This window comes from Gambusia affinis, linkage group LG23 (genome assembly GCF_019740435.1).
Source record: "Gambusia affinis linkage group LG23, SWU_Gaff_1.0, whole genome shotgun sequence".
In the NCBI taxonomy this organism is placed as follows: Eukaryota; Metazoa; Chordata; class Actinopteri; order Cyprinodontiformes; family Poeciliidae; genus Gambusia; species Gambusia affinis.
In genome coordinates, this window is record NC_057890.1 from 16,746,968 (window position 1) to 16,767,075 (window position 20,108).

General features: G+C 35.5%; 1 protein-coding gene across 1 annotated transcript in view; it reads left to right on the top strand.

The window, feature by feature from the left end:
• The window catches only part of LOC122826650 (rho GTPase-activating protein 8-like), a 46,339-nt gene extending 29,396 nt beyond the window's left edge, over positions 1-16,943 (top strand). The window contains exons 2-14 of the mRNA XM_044108774.1: positions 7,044-7,175; positions 7,465-7,506; positions 10,240-10,362; positions 11,071-11,158; positions 11,230-11,361; positions 12,010-12,096; positions 12,761-12,859; positions 12,932-13,042; positions 13,131-13,204; positions 14,231-14,308; positions 14,972-15,100; positions 15,245-15,348; positions 16,323-16,943. Of these exons, the coding sequence (XP_043964709.1) occupies positions 7,044-7,175; positions 7,465-7,506; positions 10,240-10,362; positions 11,071-11,158; positions 11,230-11,361; positions 12,010-12,096; positions 12,761-12,859; positions 12,932-13,042; positions 13,131-13,204; positions 14,231-14,308; positions 14,972-15,100; positions 15,245-15,348; positions 16,323-16,520 (1,397 nt within the window). The 3' untranslated portion in view covers positions 16,521-16,943. The remainder of the gene's footprint in view (positions 1-7,043; positions 7,176-7,464; positions 7,507-10,239; positions 10,363-11,070; positions 11,159-11,229; positions 11,362-12,009; positions 12,097-12,760; positions 12,860-12,931; positions 13,043-13,130; positions 13,205-14,230; positions 14,309-14,971; positions 15,101-15,244; positions 15,349-16,322) is intronic.
• Positions 16,944-20,108: the final 3,165 nt, after the last annotated feature.

Sequence of the window (20,108 nt, forward strand, 5' to 3'; positions counted from 1 at the left end):
TCATACCTACATGTGCTTTTATCTCCTAACCATATTCCACAATTGTTTTGTGTTATTTTTCTTTTGAATTATTTTTAAACCATCTGAGTTGAGCATACATGTTGCGGTTGTTTTGTTTCTGGCAGGAAACAAAACTAAAACGGTTAAAACAGACTAAATAATGTGTTTTCTCCATTTTAAATAATTAGCTTCGAAACTACATATTTATTTCCAAATTATATATTTAGGTAATTAGTTAAATATTTAACTTAGCAAGTAGGTATTTAGCTTCAAACAAAATATTTAGGTTAGTAACTAGATATTTGGCTCCAAATTAATATTTAGCTACAAACAAAATAGTTAACAGTCTAAATGTTTAATTCAAAAACTAAATATTTAACTCCAACTACGGCTTATCTGGGACCAAAAACTGGTATTTTTGGTTGTGATTATTTACACAATATGCGAAGACACACGACATAAAAATCTAAATAATTTCCTGCAAAGTTAATGTGAAATAAAATGAGTTGTTGAAGCAGAAACAGGCCGTTCAGCATCGTTGTCGCTGAAGCTTTGGAAAGTTTCCTCTGCCCTCCAGGCCGATCTGTCAGTTTCACCTTCCAGCAGGAGTTTCTGGATGGAAACTTTCTGCAGATGAAACCAGAGAGTCGGGCAGGAAGGTCTCTGTGTGGGTTTGGATTCACTGACCTTCGCTGGAGTCGATACTGACGAAACAGAAAACCAGAAAGCTTTTCTTCAAGGAGCAGCAAACCGAGAACGCTAAAAAAAGACGAGCGTTTGAGTCAGAATCTGTCCTGATTCACCTTCAGCACGTTTGAGCTTTCTGTTCTGTTTTTATAAATTAATGTTTAAATAATAAGACACTTGTTTATTAGAGATCTGTTATGACCTGTTACATTCATAAAATATAACTCCTAAAAACAAAGATAGCTTTTAACTCCAGTATTTACATTTTCTAGGAATAAACAGAGAAGAGTTTTTTATATTTTACTTTTTAAACAAATATAACTTTTCATTTGAGAATTGTATCCATTTATTTCACATTGAGTTAATTCAGACACATTAGCATTTGTAAATATTCAAATTTCTACCATTAAGACACATTTTATTTTGGTAGTTAACAAACCTACTACATCCTGTTTATTCATTGTATTAAAGCTGATTGACTCTAAAGATGTAAATCCCTGATTAAATACCCTTGGAAAATAATCTGCAATCTCCAGGTACTTTCCTTGATTTTCCTTGTTCCTTGAGTATTCAGTGAAAGTTCCTGGTAAGTTCTGGAAACCAACATCTATGTTCTAGGAAAGTACTTGGTAAGTTCCACTAAACTTGCATGAAAGTGTTTTTAAAGTACTTAGAAAGTTTCGGAAAGTAACCTGTTAGCGCAGGGAAAGTACCAATTGCATTCTGGGAAATGTTCCAAGAACGGACCTTGTAAGTTCTGGTAAAGAGCCTCAAAACTTCCAGCAAATTGTTGCAGTGCAGCCAGTTTCCCTTCTGTGCAACAGCCAGAACTGTTTATCCGTACCGACCAAAACCCCTCAGTGTCATTACCTTGAGAAATAATGAGATTTGGCTAAGAGTAAAACAGACTTTAATGCTGAAAATGATCAAATGTTGCAAGCCATACAATTCATACAAATGGAAAAGATACAGAATGACATTCACCATCCAAAGCTAAGGTTAGCACAGCTTAGGGATGACTCCAAGTGAAGCAAAGATTGTAGCTCGAGATCTGTTTTTATCTTCTCCTCATTCTACATTTTCTATAAGAAGTGTTGGTCTGCCAGCTGTGGATTTAAATGTTTCTGTAATCGTAAAATAAAAAGGGAAAGTAAATGTGGGCGGAAAGGGATAAAAAGGAAAGTTGTGTTGCTAGAAAAATGAAAAGCCTTTGAATAGGACATTCAGAAATGCTCTGCTGTCCTGATGATTTACGTATCGTTGGTCTCCATGTTTGAAGGTTGATTTTGATCTTCTGATTCTGAGCTTACAGAGATTTGCTCCCACAGCTTTTCTCCGTAATACATCACAGATGTGGAGATGAACCAGTTTCTCTGAATGTGCTGCTGCGATATGAGCAGGAAAACTGAGAATAATTCGTCTTCAGTTGGGATTGTTTCTGTTTGGACGGGTTCTGTTTGGGAGTTCAGAGGCCTGCAGGGGGAATAAATCACACAGACACCTGAGAACGGGGAGCCGTTATCCTGATAAACACAGGAGGAGGCGAGTGTTTCCAGCCGGGGGTTCCTGGCGGATCTGAGCATGCTCAGACGAGGCGACATTAACCACCTGCAGAGCTGATGGATTTTTAAATTTAGTCTAATTTTGCGTCTGGAGGAACCCGTCCGTTCCTCACAATGGAAGTGGAATTAATGTAACTGGAGCTTTTTTTCTCCGTAGTGTTTATATTCTCTCAGTAGGTGGTGATTGTTTTCAGCTTTTTATGTGATTTTGTGTTTTTTCCAGTCAGTTATTCTGTGATGAATTCATTCAAACCATCAGAGCCCTGAAATCACAACAGAACTTCAGTCAACGATGCAGAGCAGCTGGATGTTTGGGGCCAAGATGGCCGCCCTGCAGGGGTCAGACTGACCAAACATCTGGACGAAACAGGAAGTGGCAGCTGGAAGAACGACCGTTTGGTTATTGATGGTTTAGTGGAGTTATTATTGATCAGATTATTGGTTCCGAATGGAAAGATTTAATTTACATAAAGAGAAAAAGGTGGACGGACGGACGGACGGACGGTTGCTAGGTAACGGTCACAGCATGCTGATTTGTAGTCTCACATTCTGGAGGTTTTTGAAACGGCTCGTTTTCCAGACACTAAAAAACATAAACTGCTAAAAAAACAACGGCTCTATTGTTTTTTTTATTTTGTTTGTTTTTGAGACAGTAGAAACCCAAATGAAAGAATAAAACCATAAAAAATTTGAAGTTTTGAACTCTGGAGTGTCGCTCTCCGGTCCCTCCAGCGTTCCTCCAGGTCCGCCTCTTCCAGGCGATCCGCTGCTGTCCGGTCCAGACCCGGTTCCTTTCAGCCTGCTGACTGTGGCAGCGTTCAGGCGGCCGGATTCATGAGCCTCTCCGGAGTTTCTTTCTTATCGGCTCCAGCAGAAACGGTCTGCTGCAACGTTGACATCTGCTGGCTGCTTCACCGAAACGCAGGAGGTGGATGACGGGTTTCAAACTGATAAAACATGTGAGAGAATATTATGTTATTATTGTTTTGAATAAATGTTTCTACTGACTGGGTTAGGACAACAACTGACCTGTTAGTAATAGATTAATCTGTTGATTATTCTGAAGATTAATCAATTAAAAACTTCTACAGATTTTTCATTTACTTTAAACTTTTTGTATAAAATACTAGAAATGCATTAAAATGTGCAAATAAACAATTTAATTTCGTTTTTCAAATGAGAAAATAAATTTTTTATTGCCTAAAATACAACATTTTATTTAATAGTGGGTGAAGCTAAATCTGTGACCTGAGGAGTTTTAGTTAAAAAAATATTTACAAAGATGTTTTTTGTCTTAAAAGCAAATTACAGATATTTTTGTGCAGTTTTGGCTGAATTTCTGTTCTGAATCTGATGATTTTGTCATCAAATGGACTTTGTTTTGAGTCTGTACACTCCAGGTAACGAGTAATCAATTACTGAATTAGTTGACAATTATTTGAGTAATTGATTAATCATAATTAATAAAATATTAATATCCAATAAAATAACCAATTGTAATTTGACTGGCTATTTAAATAATTGATCACTAATCAGTTATTAGTAATCAATTATTTGATTGCTAATAATTTCCGTAAATAATGAATTACTGAAATAATAGATTAATCACGACTAATCCAATTAATCGTTTCATTAATAAGTTTTAATTGTGAACCTGATCAGTTCCTCAGATAATTAAAACGTGAAACATTTTCTGTAAGTATTGTTATTATTGTATATACTGATTATGATTTAATTCTGTAATTAATGTGTTTACTTCCTGTTTTGGTGCTTTTGCATTGATTTTTATTAAACTTGGTGTCTCATCCCACCTTGTTGGGGTTTTAACTTTGGGCTCTGTTTCATCTGCTCATCATGTCTTCACTAAAGTGTTTTAAAAATAAAAAAAACTTTTTTTTTTTTTGGAAATAAGTTTAAGATTTTTTTGTTGTCTGGAAGACGAGCCATTTCAAAAATCCTCAGATTACAAAATCACTTTCAACCAGGTACTGCTCTGTTACCTAGCAACCGCAGCGGATCCCCAGCACATTTGGTCAGCTATGTTTGCTGATGTACAATGGCTCCTGGAAAAGACAAGGGTTTTGTTTTTGGCTTACCAACCAGAAACCACTTACTGCATTCTTATTGGTCGTGCAGGAGGCTCCACATTTGCTTTTCAAAGATGTACAGTTGTGTAATTGTAAATCAGTTTGCAGCCATTTTTTTTTAAGTGTGAGTGTAAAAAACAACGCAATAAATCTTTTCTGCGCAGAGACGCATCCTAACCTGCTCAAGGTCACTTTTAGTAAAAGATAAAAGCTGAAACTGAATAAATGTTTCCTATAGAGTCTCATCATTTCTCCCACATCCTCCCAGCGTTCCCCTCTTCTTTGTTTCTATTTGTGGAAGCTGCTGGAAACTCGTCTTAATGAACAGGATCCTCAGCCCTCACCGTTTCTGCTACATGTAGCCGTGTGTTTTCCACTCCTCCAGCTGGATGTAATCAGCACTTCTGGGAAGAGTCCCACTTGTGTTTCCTTTCATTGTGAAGCGAAAGCTTTCTGTTTAAAATAACCACATTTAATAACAAACATAGCCCCCAAAAATCGAATAAAAGTTAAAAGTAACATCTAAGTCCTTCTCTAATAGTTTAGCATGTAAATCTGTTTTTTCAGCCGGTATTTTTAGCATGGGGGTTATTTGTAGTCAAACGTTGAGTGGAGGTGTCGAGGATCTTCTGCCTGCAGCTGAGCTCGTCATTATTCTCCTCCATATTTGGGTCATGTCGTCCCTCTGTGGCGGCTTCATTTGCATAATCAGAGAATACTGTATCAGAAGGCTTTGTTATTTATTTTTTTGGCTCCATCATGGCTGCGTTCAGTAGAGAAAATCTGTGTTTTTATGAGCGGAAGCATGATGGATTTTCTCTATTTTGCTCTGTAAAACATTGTTTTGGTTGTATTTTACTGACAATTTGCTAAACAACAGATATTTTGTTTTTTGTAAAGGATTATAAAGCTCAAACTTTACTTTTAATAAACCAGACAGTAGAGTATCTAGAAAAATTGCACATTTTTGTTAAAAGTGAATCATTTTTGCACAACTTTATTGTGACATTTATATTTTATAAATCAAATAAATCTGTTGACGCAGAAAATAAGAAACCTGCAAGCGACTTGATTTTATGATTTTACTGACATCAGTTATAATGAATCTGACAAAAATATAAACAGAAATTCAGCTTCCAAAATATAATTTCTCAAATATTTGCTTATTTGCTGCTAAAAATAATCTACAGAAGCCATTCTGGGTCGTTTTTGCAGACCAATAATGAGCTGAGTCACAAACAGTTTCTATTTCAGAAAAGGTCACTGGAAATTCCAGTGAAAATGTAGCACTTCTTCAACATATTTTTACTCAAAATAAAACGTAACTGTCCAAGAAATGACTCAAGATAGAGTAAAAATATAAAGTTAGGTCCAACTTTACATTTAGACATTTTCTTTTTTATTTTCTCTAAAATGAAAAGGAAAATTAATTAAATAGAATGATTACAGAAGGACCTACTCACAGTCTGCGTTGTTTGTCTTTCCCTGGCTTCATTTCTCTGTTTCTGTGTCGCTGTAACGCTGTGGGATTCGAGCCAAAAGATGAAAACCTCTTTATCTGAATTTCCCCCGCAGCCTCAGACGGATTTACATGTTAAATGTGTTTGTGAGTAAATCCTGCACTTCAGGGGTTTTTTTCAGTTTCTTTCCTCCTTATTCAGGTTTTTATGATGAGAATACTCAAATTAAAAAAAAGAAAATTCAACAACATGTTCATTATTATCTTTATCTGACAAACAAAGAGTAATCAGTAACAAAAAAAATAACTAATTTGAAAATGTTCTAACTAAAAATGTGGGAGGTGTGTAATTTTATTTGATGTTGTAAATAAGCCATTAAAGTCACTTTTGTTGGATTTTTTTCCTGCTTCAAAAGGTAAATTTATCGTTGCAGTACCAAACTGTGTCCAGCAGATGTCAGGCTTTTACCATTTTACAATAATCTGGTATTCTCGTTTTTGTCCTGATAAAAATCAGTAAATAAATATTTAGATGCAACAGTTTCCTGCTCACATCTAACCTTATATTAATATCACATTATAGGGTGAGTCGAACAAAATTCAAATATGCTATTTTTTATTATGCGTTGTTTTATTATTTTTAAAAATATTTCAGGTTTATTTTTCCTAATATTTTTTCTTTATTTAATATTTGTTTATTGGAATGATTTTTATGTTTTTGAAGTTTATTTTATTTCATATAAACATTTTTAGTTCTTTCTGTTTCATTGTATTATTTTGCTTATCCAGTACTTTATTGTATTTTAATTTTTTTTAAACTTTATTTTACCTTATTAATTGTTTTGTATTTTTATTTTATATCATCATTTTTGCTTTTTTTCACAAATTAATTTTTTTTATTTACAGTTTAATTTTGGCCTCATTTTTTATAGTTTGTCACTATAACATTACATTGTTTATATATATATATATATATATATATATATGAGGTTTTTTCTGAATTGATTTTCATTTTATTTCCTATTGTAATTTTATTTTATGTTGCTGTTTTTTTAAACTTTACTATATTTTGCGAATTTGTATTTATGCATGGGTGATTCCAGTTTTTTTGTTTTTGTTTGTTTGTTTTGTTTTTTTTTTACATGTATTCAATAAAATTACTTCCCGTTTATTGTAGAAGGAATTTGTTGTATTCTTATATTATTTTCATCCTATTTAATTAATTTATTTATTTATTTTTCTTTCCAGGGGAAAACGATCTGAGCATGCGCAGACCGTTCCGGTTAGTTTGGAGGAAGTTTTGGATCGGCTGCGTCCTGCTGAAGTTTCTCCGCCTTGGTTTCGTCTCTGGATTGAAGTTGGATTTAAACTTCCGCGCAGGTACAGTGGAGGCTTCACCTCACGTCTCGGTGTTGTTATTACTGGAATATGAACTTTTATTTCTGCGGTAAAACCCGCACTAACGCGTTAATGAGGCAGGCCAGGTGTTGCTCCCCCGCTCATTACTCCGTGTTTTACCTGTTGGCAAGCAGCGAGATCCTTTCTGGGTTTTCTCAGCGGACATTTTGACTTTTAGTGGGTTTTTTTTCATCCTTGCGTTCTTTATCCGACATTTACAGGAGTTAAAATTCAACCGAGTTTCTCTTTCCTTTCTCTTTTGGCCCGTCAGGAATGACTAACACGTCAGACCTGGAGCAGCTGGCAGAAATAGGTGAGTTTACACTTTACGCAATGTTTTCCCACGAAAATAAATTGTAAAATTACAACTATTTATCCCAGAATTATGTGTTGATGATCGGAGACCAGCTCAGATTTCTTCGTAAAATGTAAACATAAGTTCATTAATATTAAAAGGATATATAAAAGGTTATTAATTCTTAAAACATAAATTATTCCAAGTGTAAACAATCTTCTGTAGTTGGATCGGTAGAGCTGTAAGGTAAAAAGTATGCAAATGTGAAGCATAGTGGTGGCTGAATAATGTGGCAACTTTAAAGTGAATCAATATACCTTTTTTTTTAAAAACATTAAAATATCTGAGAATGTTTTCTAGTTTGGTTAAAATGAGTTTCATCTGGAGGAAAAGCTGGAAAACTTACTGATTAAACTTCATGTACTTCATCTTTAACTGTTTACATCTGTTGGTACTGAAAGTGTAACATATTTACAGTTTTTATCGTCCCTGAAGTCTGAAAAAGCTGTAATTTAACAAAAGAGGAGTAGAGCTGTCAGGTCAGTTTTAGAAATGGAAAGCACGGTAGTGGCTGCGTTGTGGTGGGGGGAAGAGATTACATGTTTTATACCAAGAGGACTTTAGATGCGTTTTGTTTCAATGAAATGATGAAAAAATAGAAAAACTAGTAACTTTAATGAAAATGTTGAGGTAAATCTATGAATATTAAACGTACAAAATGTTCAGGAGAAGAAACTCTGAGTCACGCTGCTTCATGAAGAGAAACTTTCTGTTCCTCCAGGGAAAAACGCTGAGCTCATTTCCCAACACTTTGTGTTTTTATTTTTAAAGAAAAGATAAATATCAGAGAACGTTAAAATTTCTCAAAGTTGGACTCACGGTTGAAACCAAAAGTTTATAAACACTGAATAAAAAGATGTTTTGATCTGATTTACATGACAGAATATCAGGCTGAGGCTAAGAAAAAATATTAAACTGAGAAAAAAAAGTCTTAATATTACACAAATAAAGTTCTACAATAAGTCAAAATAAGATTAAAAAACATTTTAATAGTTTGGGAATAAAGTTGCATTATGAGAATATAGTTGTACTACAAGACTAGTTGTAATAATACTTGAAAAAAGTTGTAGAAGTCGAGATAAAACCAGAATAAACTCATTAGAAGAAAAAATTCATAACAATATGAGAAAAACGTAGAACAGAAGTGAGAAAAATTGAGGAAAATTTTACCTTATTAGTCATAATAATACAAGAAAAACTACTTTCAGAAATAACTCCTACTTTAAAATCATTTAGGAATTAAAATGTTGGGCATCATGTGAATTTATACTTTGGGATCAGTAAGAAATATTTTTAACAAATCAGCATCTAATTATTAAATAGCAGGAATTTGAAACGACTGAATTCATTTATAAAGAAAGAATCAAAACTGTTTTCTTCTGGTAACATTTTATTCTGCTAATATTAAAACTTTATGGTTGCAATTTTAAAAAATAAGAAGATCAAATTTAACTTAAAACTGAGGAAAAATGAAGGATTTGTGTCTTTTTCTGTATTTAACTTGTAAAACATCAGAACTACTGAATATGAATCTTGTTGGTGGATAAAAGTCACTTCTGAATTCATCATAGAGGATGTTTTCTTTTCTTTACGCCCAAACGTCTGCAGACACAGTTCAGGTTTCGGGTTTTTCTGCAGACATTTTAACGGCTCCATCTTTGTTTTTTCCAGCAAACTGAGTGCAAATCATTTCCTCTCCGTTATCAGAGCCGAATGTTTACAGAAAACTTCCCTCTGAGCTGCAGACAAACGGCTGGAACTTCACAGAGTTTCCTCTCTTCCTGATGCCTCCCGGTGGTTTCTGGGAAACGAAAAGGGAGTCGTTTACGGAGCAGCTGCTGGTTTCCTCCCAGTTTAATCTGCTGCATCACAGGATTTGATACAGGAATCCAAATATAGCTCCTTCACATATCAGCTGTTAAATTAAATAAAAAAACTTTCAGCCGGATTGAAATCAAATGAATTCCAGTAGCAGTCAATCTTCCAATTAATCTGGAGAGGCCTCTGACTGAAGACTGTTGCTGCAGTTACATTTACTCAATTATATTTACTTGAGTCACTTTTTTATTAAATGTACTTTTAGGAGTATTTTTACTTTTACTTGAGTGATATTATTATGAAATACTGATTAGAAAAAAAAATTGTTTGCCTGATTTTGTTGTTTTTGTTGAATGAATTATTGTCATTTTTGCTCTTAAAATAACAAAATTTCCACTCTATTTATCTTTTGTTCCATCTGAAGATGTCATTTTTAAATATTAAATGATTGATAATTTGATCAGTTACTCAGTTCTTGAGTAAACTTTTTACAAAATACTTTTAAACTCTTTACTTGAGTAATTTCTTGGACGGATACTTTTTACTTTTACTTGAATAAAAACTCTTTAAAGTAGTTCTGCTCTTACCTACAGGGAGCAGAGATGATATTTTTATATCTTATAACAAATTCAAATATTATTTGAGCTTTTGAGATGCTAATCAGCTTTTTATGTGGGGTTTTTGTTGTTGTTGTTTTGTTTTGTCTGCATCTTAAATATAAAAAAACGGGCATAAATCCTTCCAGCTGCTCTGAGAGTATCGGTCCGAACAGGCAGCGCCTCGGGGAAACCTTAGAAACATAAAAAATGAGAAATAACCGATCTGCTCCAACATGCTGGAGCAGATCGGTGAAACTGTTTCACCTCCTGGCAGAGCTGCAGAAAGAGGAAGAGGAGGATGAGGAAGAGCAGAGGGCGGTTCCTGACGGTCCCAGCAGAACCGATCCGTCTCATCCGTACTACGATGTGGCTCGACACGGAATCATCCAGGTGTCAGGTTCGTTTTTTATCTATCAAAGATCCAGAAAAGTGAAACTGAGAGTTAATTTACTGCAGCAATAAAGCCAAACATTCATTACTCGCAAATTATTGTGATTACAAAGTTTATTTTTTTTGGTTTTGATGATTTTATTCCAAAAATGTTCTGCTCTACTAACTTCAAAGTATGTTCATAGAAAGTTGAGTGGAAGGAAAAAAATGTGGTTAAAAACTTTTTTTAAAATTTTTGAGTAAAGAAAAAAAAAAAAGTCAAATATTTATGTGAGTCAGGTTGTGGTTTTCAAAGCTAATCTGTTTGTTTTTATTTGTTTTTTTAAGGAACAAATAATTCTGAAAAGATAAATGAGTCACATTTATTATTTATTTAGAGTATTTCCTCACAACCAGCTCTAAATTTTAAATCTGCTTTGATTCAACAAAGTGTTGTTTTTACACTTTGAATAGAATCAACAAATGTGGATTTTGGACAAAAAAATTATAAAAAAACAATTTAATATCAAAGTAAAATCTAATTTTATCAAAAATATTAATTAAATGCAAATATTTAACATTTTATTTTACTAACTTTTATTCAAATAACTCTAGACATTTTCTTTTATTATTATTGTAGAAGCATTTTGAATGATGGCAAACTGGGAGGATTTAGAGGTCTGACCATAAAAGCAGCATGTTGTTCTGGTTCTGACTCTCTGACCGGGTTCTGCAGGAGACGATAACTACGGCAGGAAGCTGATCGTCTTCAGCAGCTGCTGCCTGCCGCCGTCTCACCAGCTCAACCACCGCCGCCTCCTCGAGTATGTCAGGAATCCCACCTGCAGCGACTCGGCGAGGCGTTTCCGCTTCTCACCCTGTTCTGCCGCTGCAGGTACCTGAAGTTCACGCTGGACCAGTACGTGGAGATGGACTACATACTGGTTTACTTCCACTACGGCATCAGGAGCAGCAACAAGCCGTCGCTCCAGTGGCTGCGCGAAGCCTACGGCGAGTTTGACCGGAAGTAGGTCCTCCATATTTCTTTGCTTCCATTTGGATCATAAATGTTTCTTAAAAACAAAACAAACACTTAACAAAAAACAAAACATCTGTCTTTTGGCAAGAGTTTAATTTCCATTGTGAAGAAAATGAGTCTCTAGAACGTAACGTTACATTCCAGTGCATTGCACCGTTACCTAGCAACCTCAGTGGAATTCCACTTGTAACCTAGCAACCCAGACAGAGCTCCAGCACCTTTGGTCAGTCGGTTTTACTGCTGTATGTGATCTACAATGGCTGCTGGAATACATAAATTTGCACATTTGCTGCATTCTTGTTGGTTGTGCAGGAGGCTTCACGTTTGCTTTTCAAAGATATACGGTTGTGTAGTGGAGCATCTGTTAGCACACATGTGAGTATAAACAATGAGGGGGCGTGGCCAGCAGCTTATTTGGACAGTGACAGAGGCCCTAAAGCAGCTAAAATCTCCTTTTTTAGGAGTTACTTTTTGCAAAAATGTAATGAACATGATTTGTTTAAACCACAGACTTATTCTAACCTGTTCAAGGAAACATGGTAGGTCACCTTTAAAGCATCAGTGTGGAGGAAGTCATCTGGAAGTCAATAGATGCAGTAGAAACTAAGTAGTTGAATTTCCTGCTTTCATCTGCAGATACAAGAAGAACCTAAAGACGCTCTACGTCGTCCATCCAACTAACTTCATCCGGATCGTCTGGAACATCTTCAAACCTCTGATCAGGTAAAACCTTCAGTTTCTGTTCAGGACCCATCGAAGGGAAGAGAGTTTCCCTCCTGGTAGTCTGGTAGGCTGTTTGATCGGGAACCAAAGTTGCAGCATTTGTTACATTTTCAGCCGCTCTGATTGTTTTTCCTGTTTTATAAAACCTTTCCCCCTCCTCGGCTGTGAAGGAAATGACACAAAAACCTCTGAAGGAGACACTGAGCTCAACTTTCTTCTTCGCTAAATGTAAACAAAAATGGAGAGGCGTCAGATTTGATCAGTTCACTTCAACCAAACCAAGACCGAGTTTGTAGGAGGACCAGAATTTATGTTTTTGGACAATTTTGCAAACAAATCTGACTTTTTAGACAAACAAACTGGAGTTTGATTAAAGTGGACTAAACAGGGGGCGTGCTCCGGTGGCGTAGAGGTTAGTGCGCCCCACGTTTGGAGGCCTTCAGTCCTCGACGCGGCCGTCGCGGGTTCGATTCCCGGACCCGACGACATTTGCCGCATGTCTTCCCCCTTTCCTGTCAGCCTACTGTTGTATAAGGGACACTAGAGCCCACAAAAAGATCCCTGGTGGGGAAAAAAAAGTGGACTAAACAGAGCTGTTGTAAAATCATCCCTAAAATAAAAATCCTCCATTTGCATCATCAGATCTCTCCTGTTTCTCTCTCAGTCGCAAGTTTGGGAAGAAGCTGAAGTATGTGAACTACCTGGCGGAGCTGCGGGAACACCTGAACTACGACCAGCTCTTCATCCCTGCAGACGTCCTGAGGCAATTTTCCTCCTCTAACCCAGGTTTCCTCTCTGTTTTCATCTTCCTCATCATGTTTCCGTTTCATCGCAGGCATGACGAGAAGCTGCGGGCGGCTCAGAAGGGCGGACCGCCCCCGCCTGTGAAGACGCCGCCTCCTCGGCCGCCGCTGCCCATGCAGCAGTTTGGGGTCAGCCTGCAGTAGTGAGTGGCTCGTTAACCAATCAGCTCGTTAACGTAACGGCTCGTTAAAGATGAACTCGTTAACCAATCTGTAACTCTGCTTCTGCAGCATCAGGGAGAAGAACCGCGAGGCGATCATCCCGCCTGTCATGGCTCAGACTGTGGCCTACCTGAAGGAGAAAGGTGAGCGTCGCCTGATCACATGACTTCCACCTGGATTTCCACCTGCCATCAGTAAATGTTTAAGTTTTAATGCAGCAGATAATTAAATATGTCAGAAAAATCTTTCACAACAACCTAGCTGTTAGCCACTGAAAAATTCAAGATGGCGGCCAATTTGAAAATAAATTTTTGCACTACAACAACCAGAAGAATATTTTTGGTGTAAAATCATACGTTAGTAAACCCATAGAAATGATATTTTCTGATAATTTTTTAAAATCTCTTTTCAAGACAGCTACCATGGTTGTCATGGAGAACAAATTGTTGCACCAATTGGATGAATGTGTTTATCAAATCATATTTTAAACCATAGAAATCAGACATATTCTCAGGATCTTGTTTTTTTTCTGGTGAACATTTTCAAAATGGCTGCCTTGATCGTAATGGGGAATGTATGTTTGCGCTAAAAAAGGCGGTTGCTATTAGCAACAGCTAACCAACATGTTGGTTCTGTATCCAATAATTTGCTAAACAAGAATCTTAACTGTTTTAACACAGAACTGCTAAAAACTTTATCAGATTAGCAGAAGTTGACACCAAACTGTGAAACACAAAAAAGGTTTGTGGGAACAAATGCTAAACTGCTAAACAGTAAAAAATGACTGGACGCTAACTCTAAACCTCTACACACATTAAATATGAGCAGGAGCTAGCACTAAACCGCTAAAACAACTGGTTCCCAGTCCGACACATCTTTATCTGATTCCAGTTGATAACTGGTGACTTTGACTTGCTAGCAGTTTCTCATTTTTTTACATATTATCACTTTAAAGTTTTTTGAATAAGATGACCAAAGTTGAAAACGTGATGTGACATAAAGTTCATACAAGTTATGAAAATTGTTACCGTTTTGTGATAATAGATTTAAAAAGGTCAAAAACAGCTGCCATTGTTAAATTCAAGAGAAATTAGCATAAAAAATGTAAATTTTTATGTTTGTTTTTCAAATTTGAGGGATTTTTGCAGTAACATGCTGCACTGTTTCAGGTCTGAGGACAGAGGGGATCTTCAGGCGTTCGGTTCGGGTTCAGATCATCAAGGAAGTCCAGAAACTCTACAACCAGGGTGAGCGGGGTCTCCTCCCCCAACCTGCAGGGGCCCAGCTGAGGAACCTGCAGGAAGTCGCAGGGAAAGTACCTGGAGATGTTTTAATGGGACTTTCTGGAACTTTTACCTTTTCAAACATTCACATGTGTCTTTGTTTGAATCTCCAGGTTACTTTTTACAACTTTTATGATCAATGTTGCTTTCTTGGATTCTTTCCTGAAATCTTTTTTTTACTCTATATGTTATTTGGAATTTGCAGATTACTTTGTTACATGTTACTTTTGGTTTTGTAAAATCTTTTCTTTTCCTGATGTCCCTTTTTGGGATACTTTTGTAAAACTTAGAGGGTGGTACTTTATTTTTATTAATCAGCTGCTGTGTTAAAACATTTTAGATACTTTCTTGGAACTTGCAGGTCGTTTACTGAACATTAAAGACCCATTTACTGAAGACCTGCAGCAGAGTTGGGCGATAAATGGAATTTTTTAAAAATTAGGATTTCCAAGAACTCCCATGTTGTTTGATGTGTTTTGCAGCTTTTTCCCTGATTTTAATTAAGATCAACTTACAGAAGAAATTATTCAAATAAAATCAGATTTTATTTTTTATTACAAAATTAAAATGTTTATTCTTCAGTCAGCCTGTTAACATTTTTCTTTTTTTTAACTTATTTTTCTTCAGGTAAGCCAGTGAACTTTGACCTCTACCAGGACGTTCACGTTGCCGCGGTGATCCTGAAGACGTTCCTCAGAGAGCTTCCCGAGCCGCTGCTCACCTTCCGGGTCTACAGCCAGGTTCTGGAGCTCCTGGGTGAGTTCTGGTTCTGGGCTGTCTGGTTCTGGACTGTCTGGTTCTGGACTGTCTGGTTCTGGACTGTCTGGTTCTGGACTGTCTGGTTTTGGGCTGTCTGGTTCTGGACTGTCTGGTTTCACCGTCTCTTACTGGATCTTCCAGGTGTGGAGACCAGCCTTCGTGCCACCAGGTGCAAGCAGATCGTAGAAAGTCTTCCTGAACACAACTTCATCGTGTTGAAGTTTCTGCTCTGCTTCCTGAACACGGTGAGTCCAAATCGTCCCGGTTCTGGTTCTGGTCCAACAACAATTAGCAAAAATTTTTCCACCTGATTTCCACAAGGATTTTTATCTTCAAACACTGAACAGAAAGGACAGAAAGTATTTTGGAACAGAAATAATTCTTCAAAAAGTTAAAACCAGAGTCAAAGTTCAAGTTTGGGTATAAAAGGAGTTTTACAATTTTTTTATCTAAGTAATAAAAATGGACAGTACAGTTAAATTTAGAATTTCTAATTATATTTTATTTTATTTAACCTTTTATTGCAAGTTTATTCAAGCCTTTTGTATTTTTCTTTAAATTGTGTATTTATTTATAACATTTGTAAAAAAAAAAAAAAATGCTCTAATTTATCTTTCTGTATTTAAATTTTTCTTATTATTTTAATAAAATTTCTCACACTGTCCATTTAGTTTCTCCTTTGTAGGATCATATATTTTATTTGTAATTTTTTCTTACTAATTAAACTTTGGCTGGTTAAAGTTGTTTGTTGTTTTGGCTCATTATTCTCAGAAATTAATTAGTTATCAGATTTGAAAGTATAAAATTCAGGATGTTTTATAGAATCTGATCTAATTTCTAAAGGAATTTGTTTTAAAACATTTTTTATTTCCATTTCAGTCAGAATTTCTTGTAAAAACATAGTTTTGACTATAAATTAATGTCTGTTGGTGTCTGAAAAACGAGCTGTTTTAAAAGGCACGAGGACTGTGCCGTTGCCTAGCAACCCTAGTGGAGTCCTCCTGTTACCTAGCAACACAAGCTGAGCTCTAGGTCATTTGGTCAGCTGGTTTTACAGCTGTATTTGTTGTACAATGGCTGCTGGAAGGAACAAGATTTTTCTTCTTGACTTGCAATCCAGAAACAACTTACTGCATTCTTGATGGTTGTGCAGGAGGCTCCACTTCTGCTTTTCAGAGATGTATAATTGCACATCAATGTTGTTTGGGTTTTCCTCCAGGTCTCCCAGGAGAGCCTCAGCAACAAGATGAGCGCCTCCAACCTGGCGTGCGTCTTCGGCGTGAACCTGGTCTGGCCTCGCCACGGCTCCATCTCGCTCAGCGCGCTGACGCCCATCAACATTTTCACCGAGATCCTCATCGAACACTTCGCCGCCGTGTTCGGTTCACGCTGCCCACCTGCTCAAGTAACCCCGTGACCCCACAGCTGAGGGAGCCTGAAAGGTCAAGCTGAAGATCTGTTACACTACCAGCACACTAAAAAAACTAGTAATAATAATAATGCAAATGCAATATGATGATTTTTGTTTTATGTTTTGTACAGAATATATTTAACGTGTGAATAAAACCCAAAGTTGTCAAATAATGGCTGGATAAAAACCGTTTCTGTAGCTTTACTGTAAAAAACAAACTTGAAATGTTTTGTAAGTGGAATTTATATTTGGTTTTAATAAACTGTGACTTAATGAAGGAAAGAAAATCAGTAAAAACCCTTGTTTGAATTTGTTAATTATATTTAGGACTTTAAAACCCAGGATCAAATAGGCTGGATTAATTTTATTTTTATTTTAAATTGTCAAATATAACTGTTTTTTTTCCCAAGTTTCATTTTCAGAAAATATGGGATTTTTAAGACAAAGAAGTTTAAAATGGTTCGATAAAAAGGGAAAAATTACAAAATATTTATTTTGTGCGTGTACAATTATTGAATTTAGATTAACATTTACTTTAAAATTTGTTAATTTGTCATTTGTTAAATGAAACATGCTGTACTATGACCAAAAAAAACATGAAAGAATGACACATTTTTCCACATTTTTTTGGTCATAGTATAGCATGTCATTTTTGCGCGTTTTTTTGGTCATAATATAACGTATGTTCTTTTTTCCTGTTTTTTTGATCGTGTCGGTTTTTTGCACATTTTCGACGCCATAGTATAGTATGTCTTTTTTTTGCATATTTTCCACGTCATAGTATAGCATGTCATTTTTTGCACATTTTCGATGCCATAGTATAGCGTGTCATTTTTTTAGACATTTTCGACGTCATAGTATAGTATGTCGTTTTTTTACACATTTTCTACGCCATAGTATAGTATGTCGTTTTTTTTGCACATTTTCGACGTCATAGTATAGCATGTCGTTTTTTGCACATTTTCGACGCCATAGTATAGCGTGTCATTTTTTTAGACATTTTCGACGCCATAGTATATTATGTCGTTTTTTTTGCATATTTTCCAAGCCGCAGTATAGCATGTCGTTTATTTGCACATTTTCGACGCCATAGTATAGCATGTAATTTTTTTGGACATTTTCGACGCCATAGTATATTATGTCGTTTTTTTTGCATATTTTCCACGCCGCAGTATAGCATGTCGTTTATTTGCACATTTTCGACGCCATAGTATAGCATGTAATTTTTTTGGACATTTTCGACGCCATAGTATAGCATGTCGTTTTTTTAGACATTTTCGACGTCATAGTATAGTATGTCGTTTTTTGCATATTTTTGACGCCATAGTATAGCATGTCGTTTTTTTGCATATTTTCGACGTCATAGTATATAGTATGTCCTTTTTGGCACATTTTCGACGTCATAGTATAGCATGTAATTTTTTTGGACATTTTCGACATCATAGTATAATATGTCGTTTTTTTGCACATTTTTGAAGCCATAGTATAGTATGTCGTTTTTTGCACATTTTCGACATCATAGTATAGTATGTCGTTTTTTGCACATTTTCGACATCATAGTATAGTATGTCATTTTTTTTGCATATTTTCGACGTCATAGTATAGCATGTCGTTTTTTACACATTTTCGACGCCATAGTATAGCATGTAATTTTTTTGGACATTTTCGACGCCATAGTATAGTATGTCCTTTTTGGCACATTTTCGACGTCATAGTATAGTATGTCGTTTTTTACACATTTTCCACGCCATAGTATAGTATGTCGTTTTTGGCACTTTTTCGACGCCATAGTATAGTATGTCGTTTTTTTGCACATTTTCGACGCCATAGTATAGTATGTCGTTTTTTTGCACATTTTCGACGTCATAGTATAGTATGTCCTTTTTTGCACATTTTCGACATCATAGTATAGTATGTCGTTTTTTTGCACATTTTCGACGTCATAGTATAGCATGTAATTTTTTTGCACATTTTCGACGTCATAGTATAGCATGTCGTTTTTTGCACATTTTCGACGCCATAGTATAGCATGTCGTTTTTTACACATTTTCGACGCCATAGTATAGTATGTCATTTTTTTGCACATTTTCGACGTCATAGTATAGCATGTAATTTTTTTGGACATTTTCGACGTCATAGTATAGTATGTCATTTTTTTGCATATTTTCGACGTCATAGTATAGTATGTCATTTTTTTGCACATTTTCGACGTCATAGTATAGCATGTCATTTTTTTGGACATTTTCGACGTCATAGTATAGCATGTAGTTTTTTTGGACATTTTCGACATCATAGTATAGTATGTCGTTTTTTTGCACATTTTTGAAGCCATAGTATAGTATGTCGTTTTTTTGCACATTTTCGACGTCATAGTATAGCATGTAATTTTTTTGGACATTTTCGACGTCATAGTATAGTATGTCATTTTTTTTTGCATATTTTCCACGCCATAGTATAGTATGTTGTTTTTTTGCACATTTTCGACGTCATAGTATAGCATGTAATTTTTTTGCACATTTTTGACGTCATAGTATATCATGTAGTTTTTTGGACATTTTAGACATCATAGTATAGTATGTAGTTTTTGCAACATTTTGAAGCCATAGTATAGTATATGGTTTTTTGCACATTTCCACGTCATAGTATAGCATGTAATTTTTGCACATTTTGACGTCATAGTATAGCATGTAATTTTTGGACATTTTGACGTCATAGTATAGTATGTCATTTTTACATTTTCACGCCATAGTATAGTATGTATTTTTTTGGCACTTTTTCGACGCCATAGTATAGTATGTCGTTTTTTTGCACATTTTCGACGCCATAGTATAGTATGTCGTTTTTTTGCACATTTTCGACGCCATAGTATAGTATGTCGTTTTTTTGCACATTTTCGACGTCATAGTATAGCATGTCATTTTTTTGCACATTTTCGACGTCATAGTATAGCATGTAATTTTTTTGGACATTTTCGACGTCATAGTATAGCATGTCATTTTTTTGCATATTTTCGACATCATAGTATAGTATGTCGTTTTTTGCACATTTTCGACGTCATAGTATAGCATGTAATTTTTTTGCACATTTTCGACGTCACAGTATAGCATGTCGTTTTTTGCACATTTTCCACGCCATAGTCTAGTATGTAATTTTTTTGGACATTTTCGACGTCATAGTATAGCATGTCATTTTTTTGGACATTTTCGACGTCATAGTATAGTATGTCATTTTTTTGCACATTTTCCACGCCATAGTATAGTATGTCGTTTTTTTGCACATTTTCGACGTCATAGTATAGCATGTAATTTTTTTGCACATTTTCGACGTCATAGTATATCATGTAGTTTTTTTGGACATTTTCGACATCATAGTATAGTATGTCGTTTTTTTGCACATTTTTGAAGCCATAGTATAGTATGTCGTTTTTTTGCATATTTTCGACGTCATAGTATAGTATGTCGTTTTTTTGACATTTTCAACGTCATAGTATAGCATGTCATTTTTTTGCACATTTTCGACGTCATAGTATAGCATGTCATTTTTTTGCACATTTTCGACGTCATAGTATAGTATGTCGTTTTTTTCACATTTTCC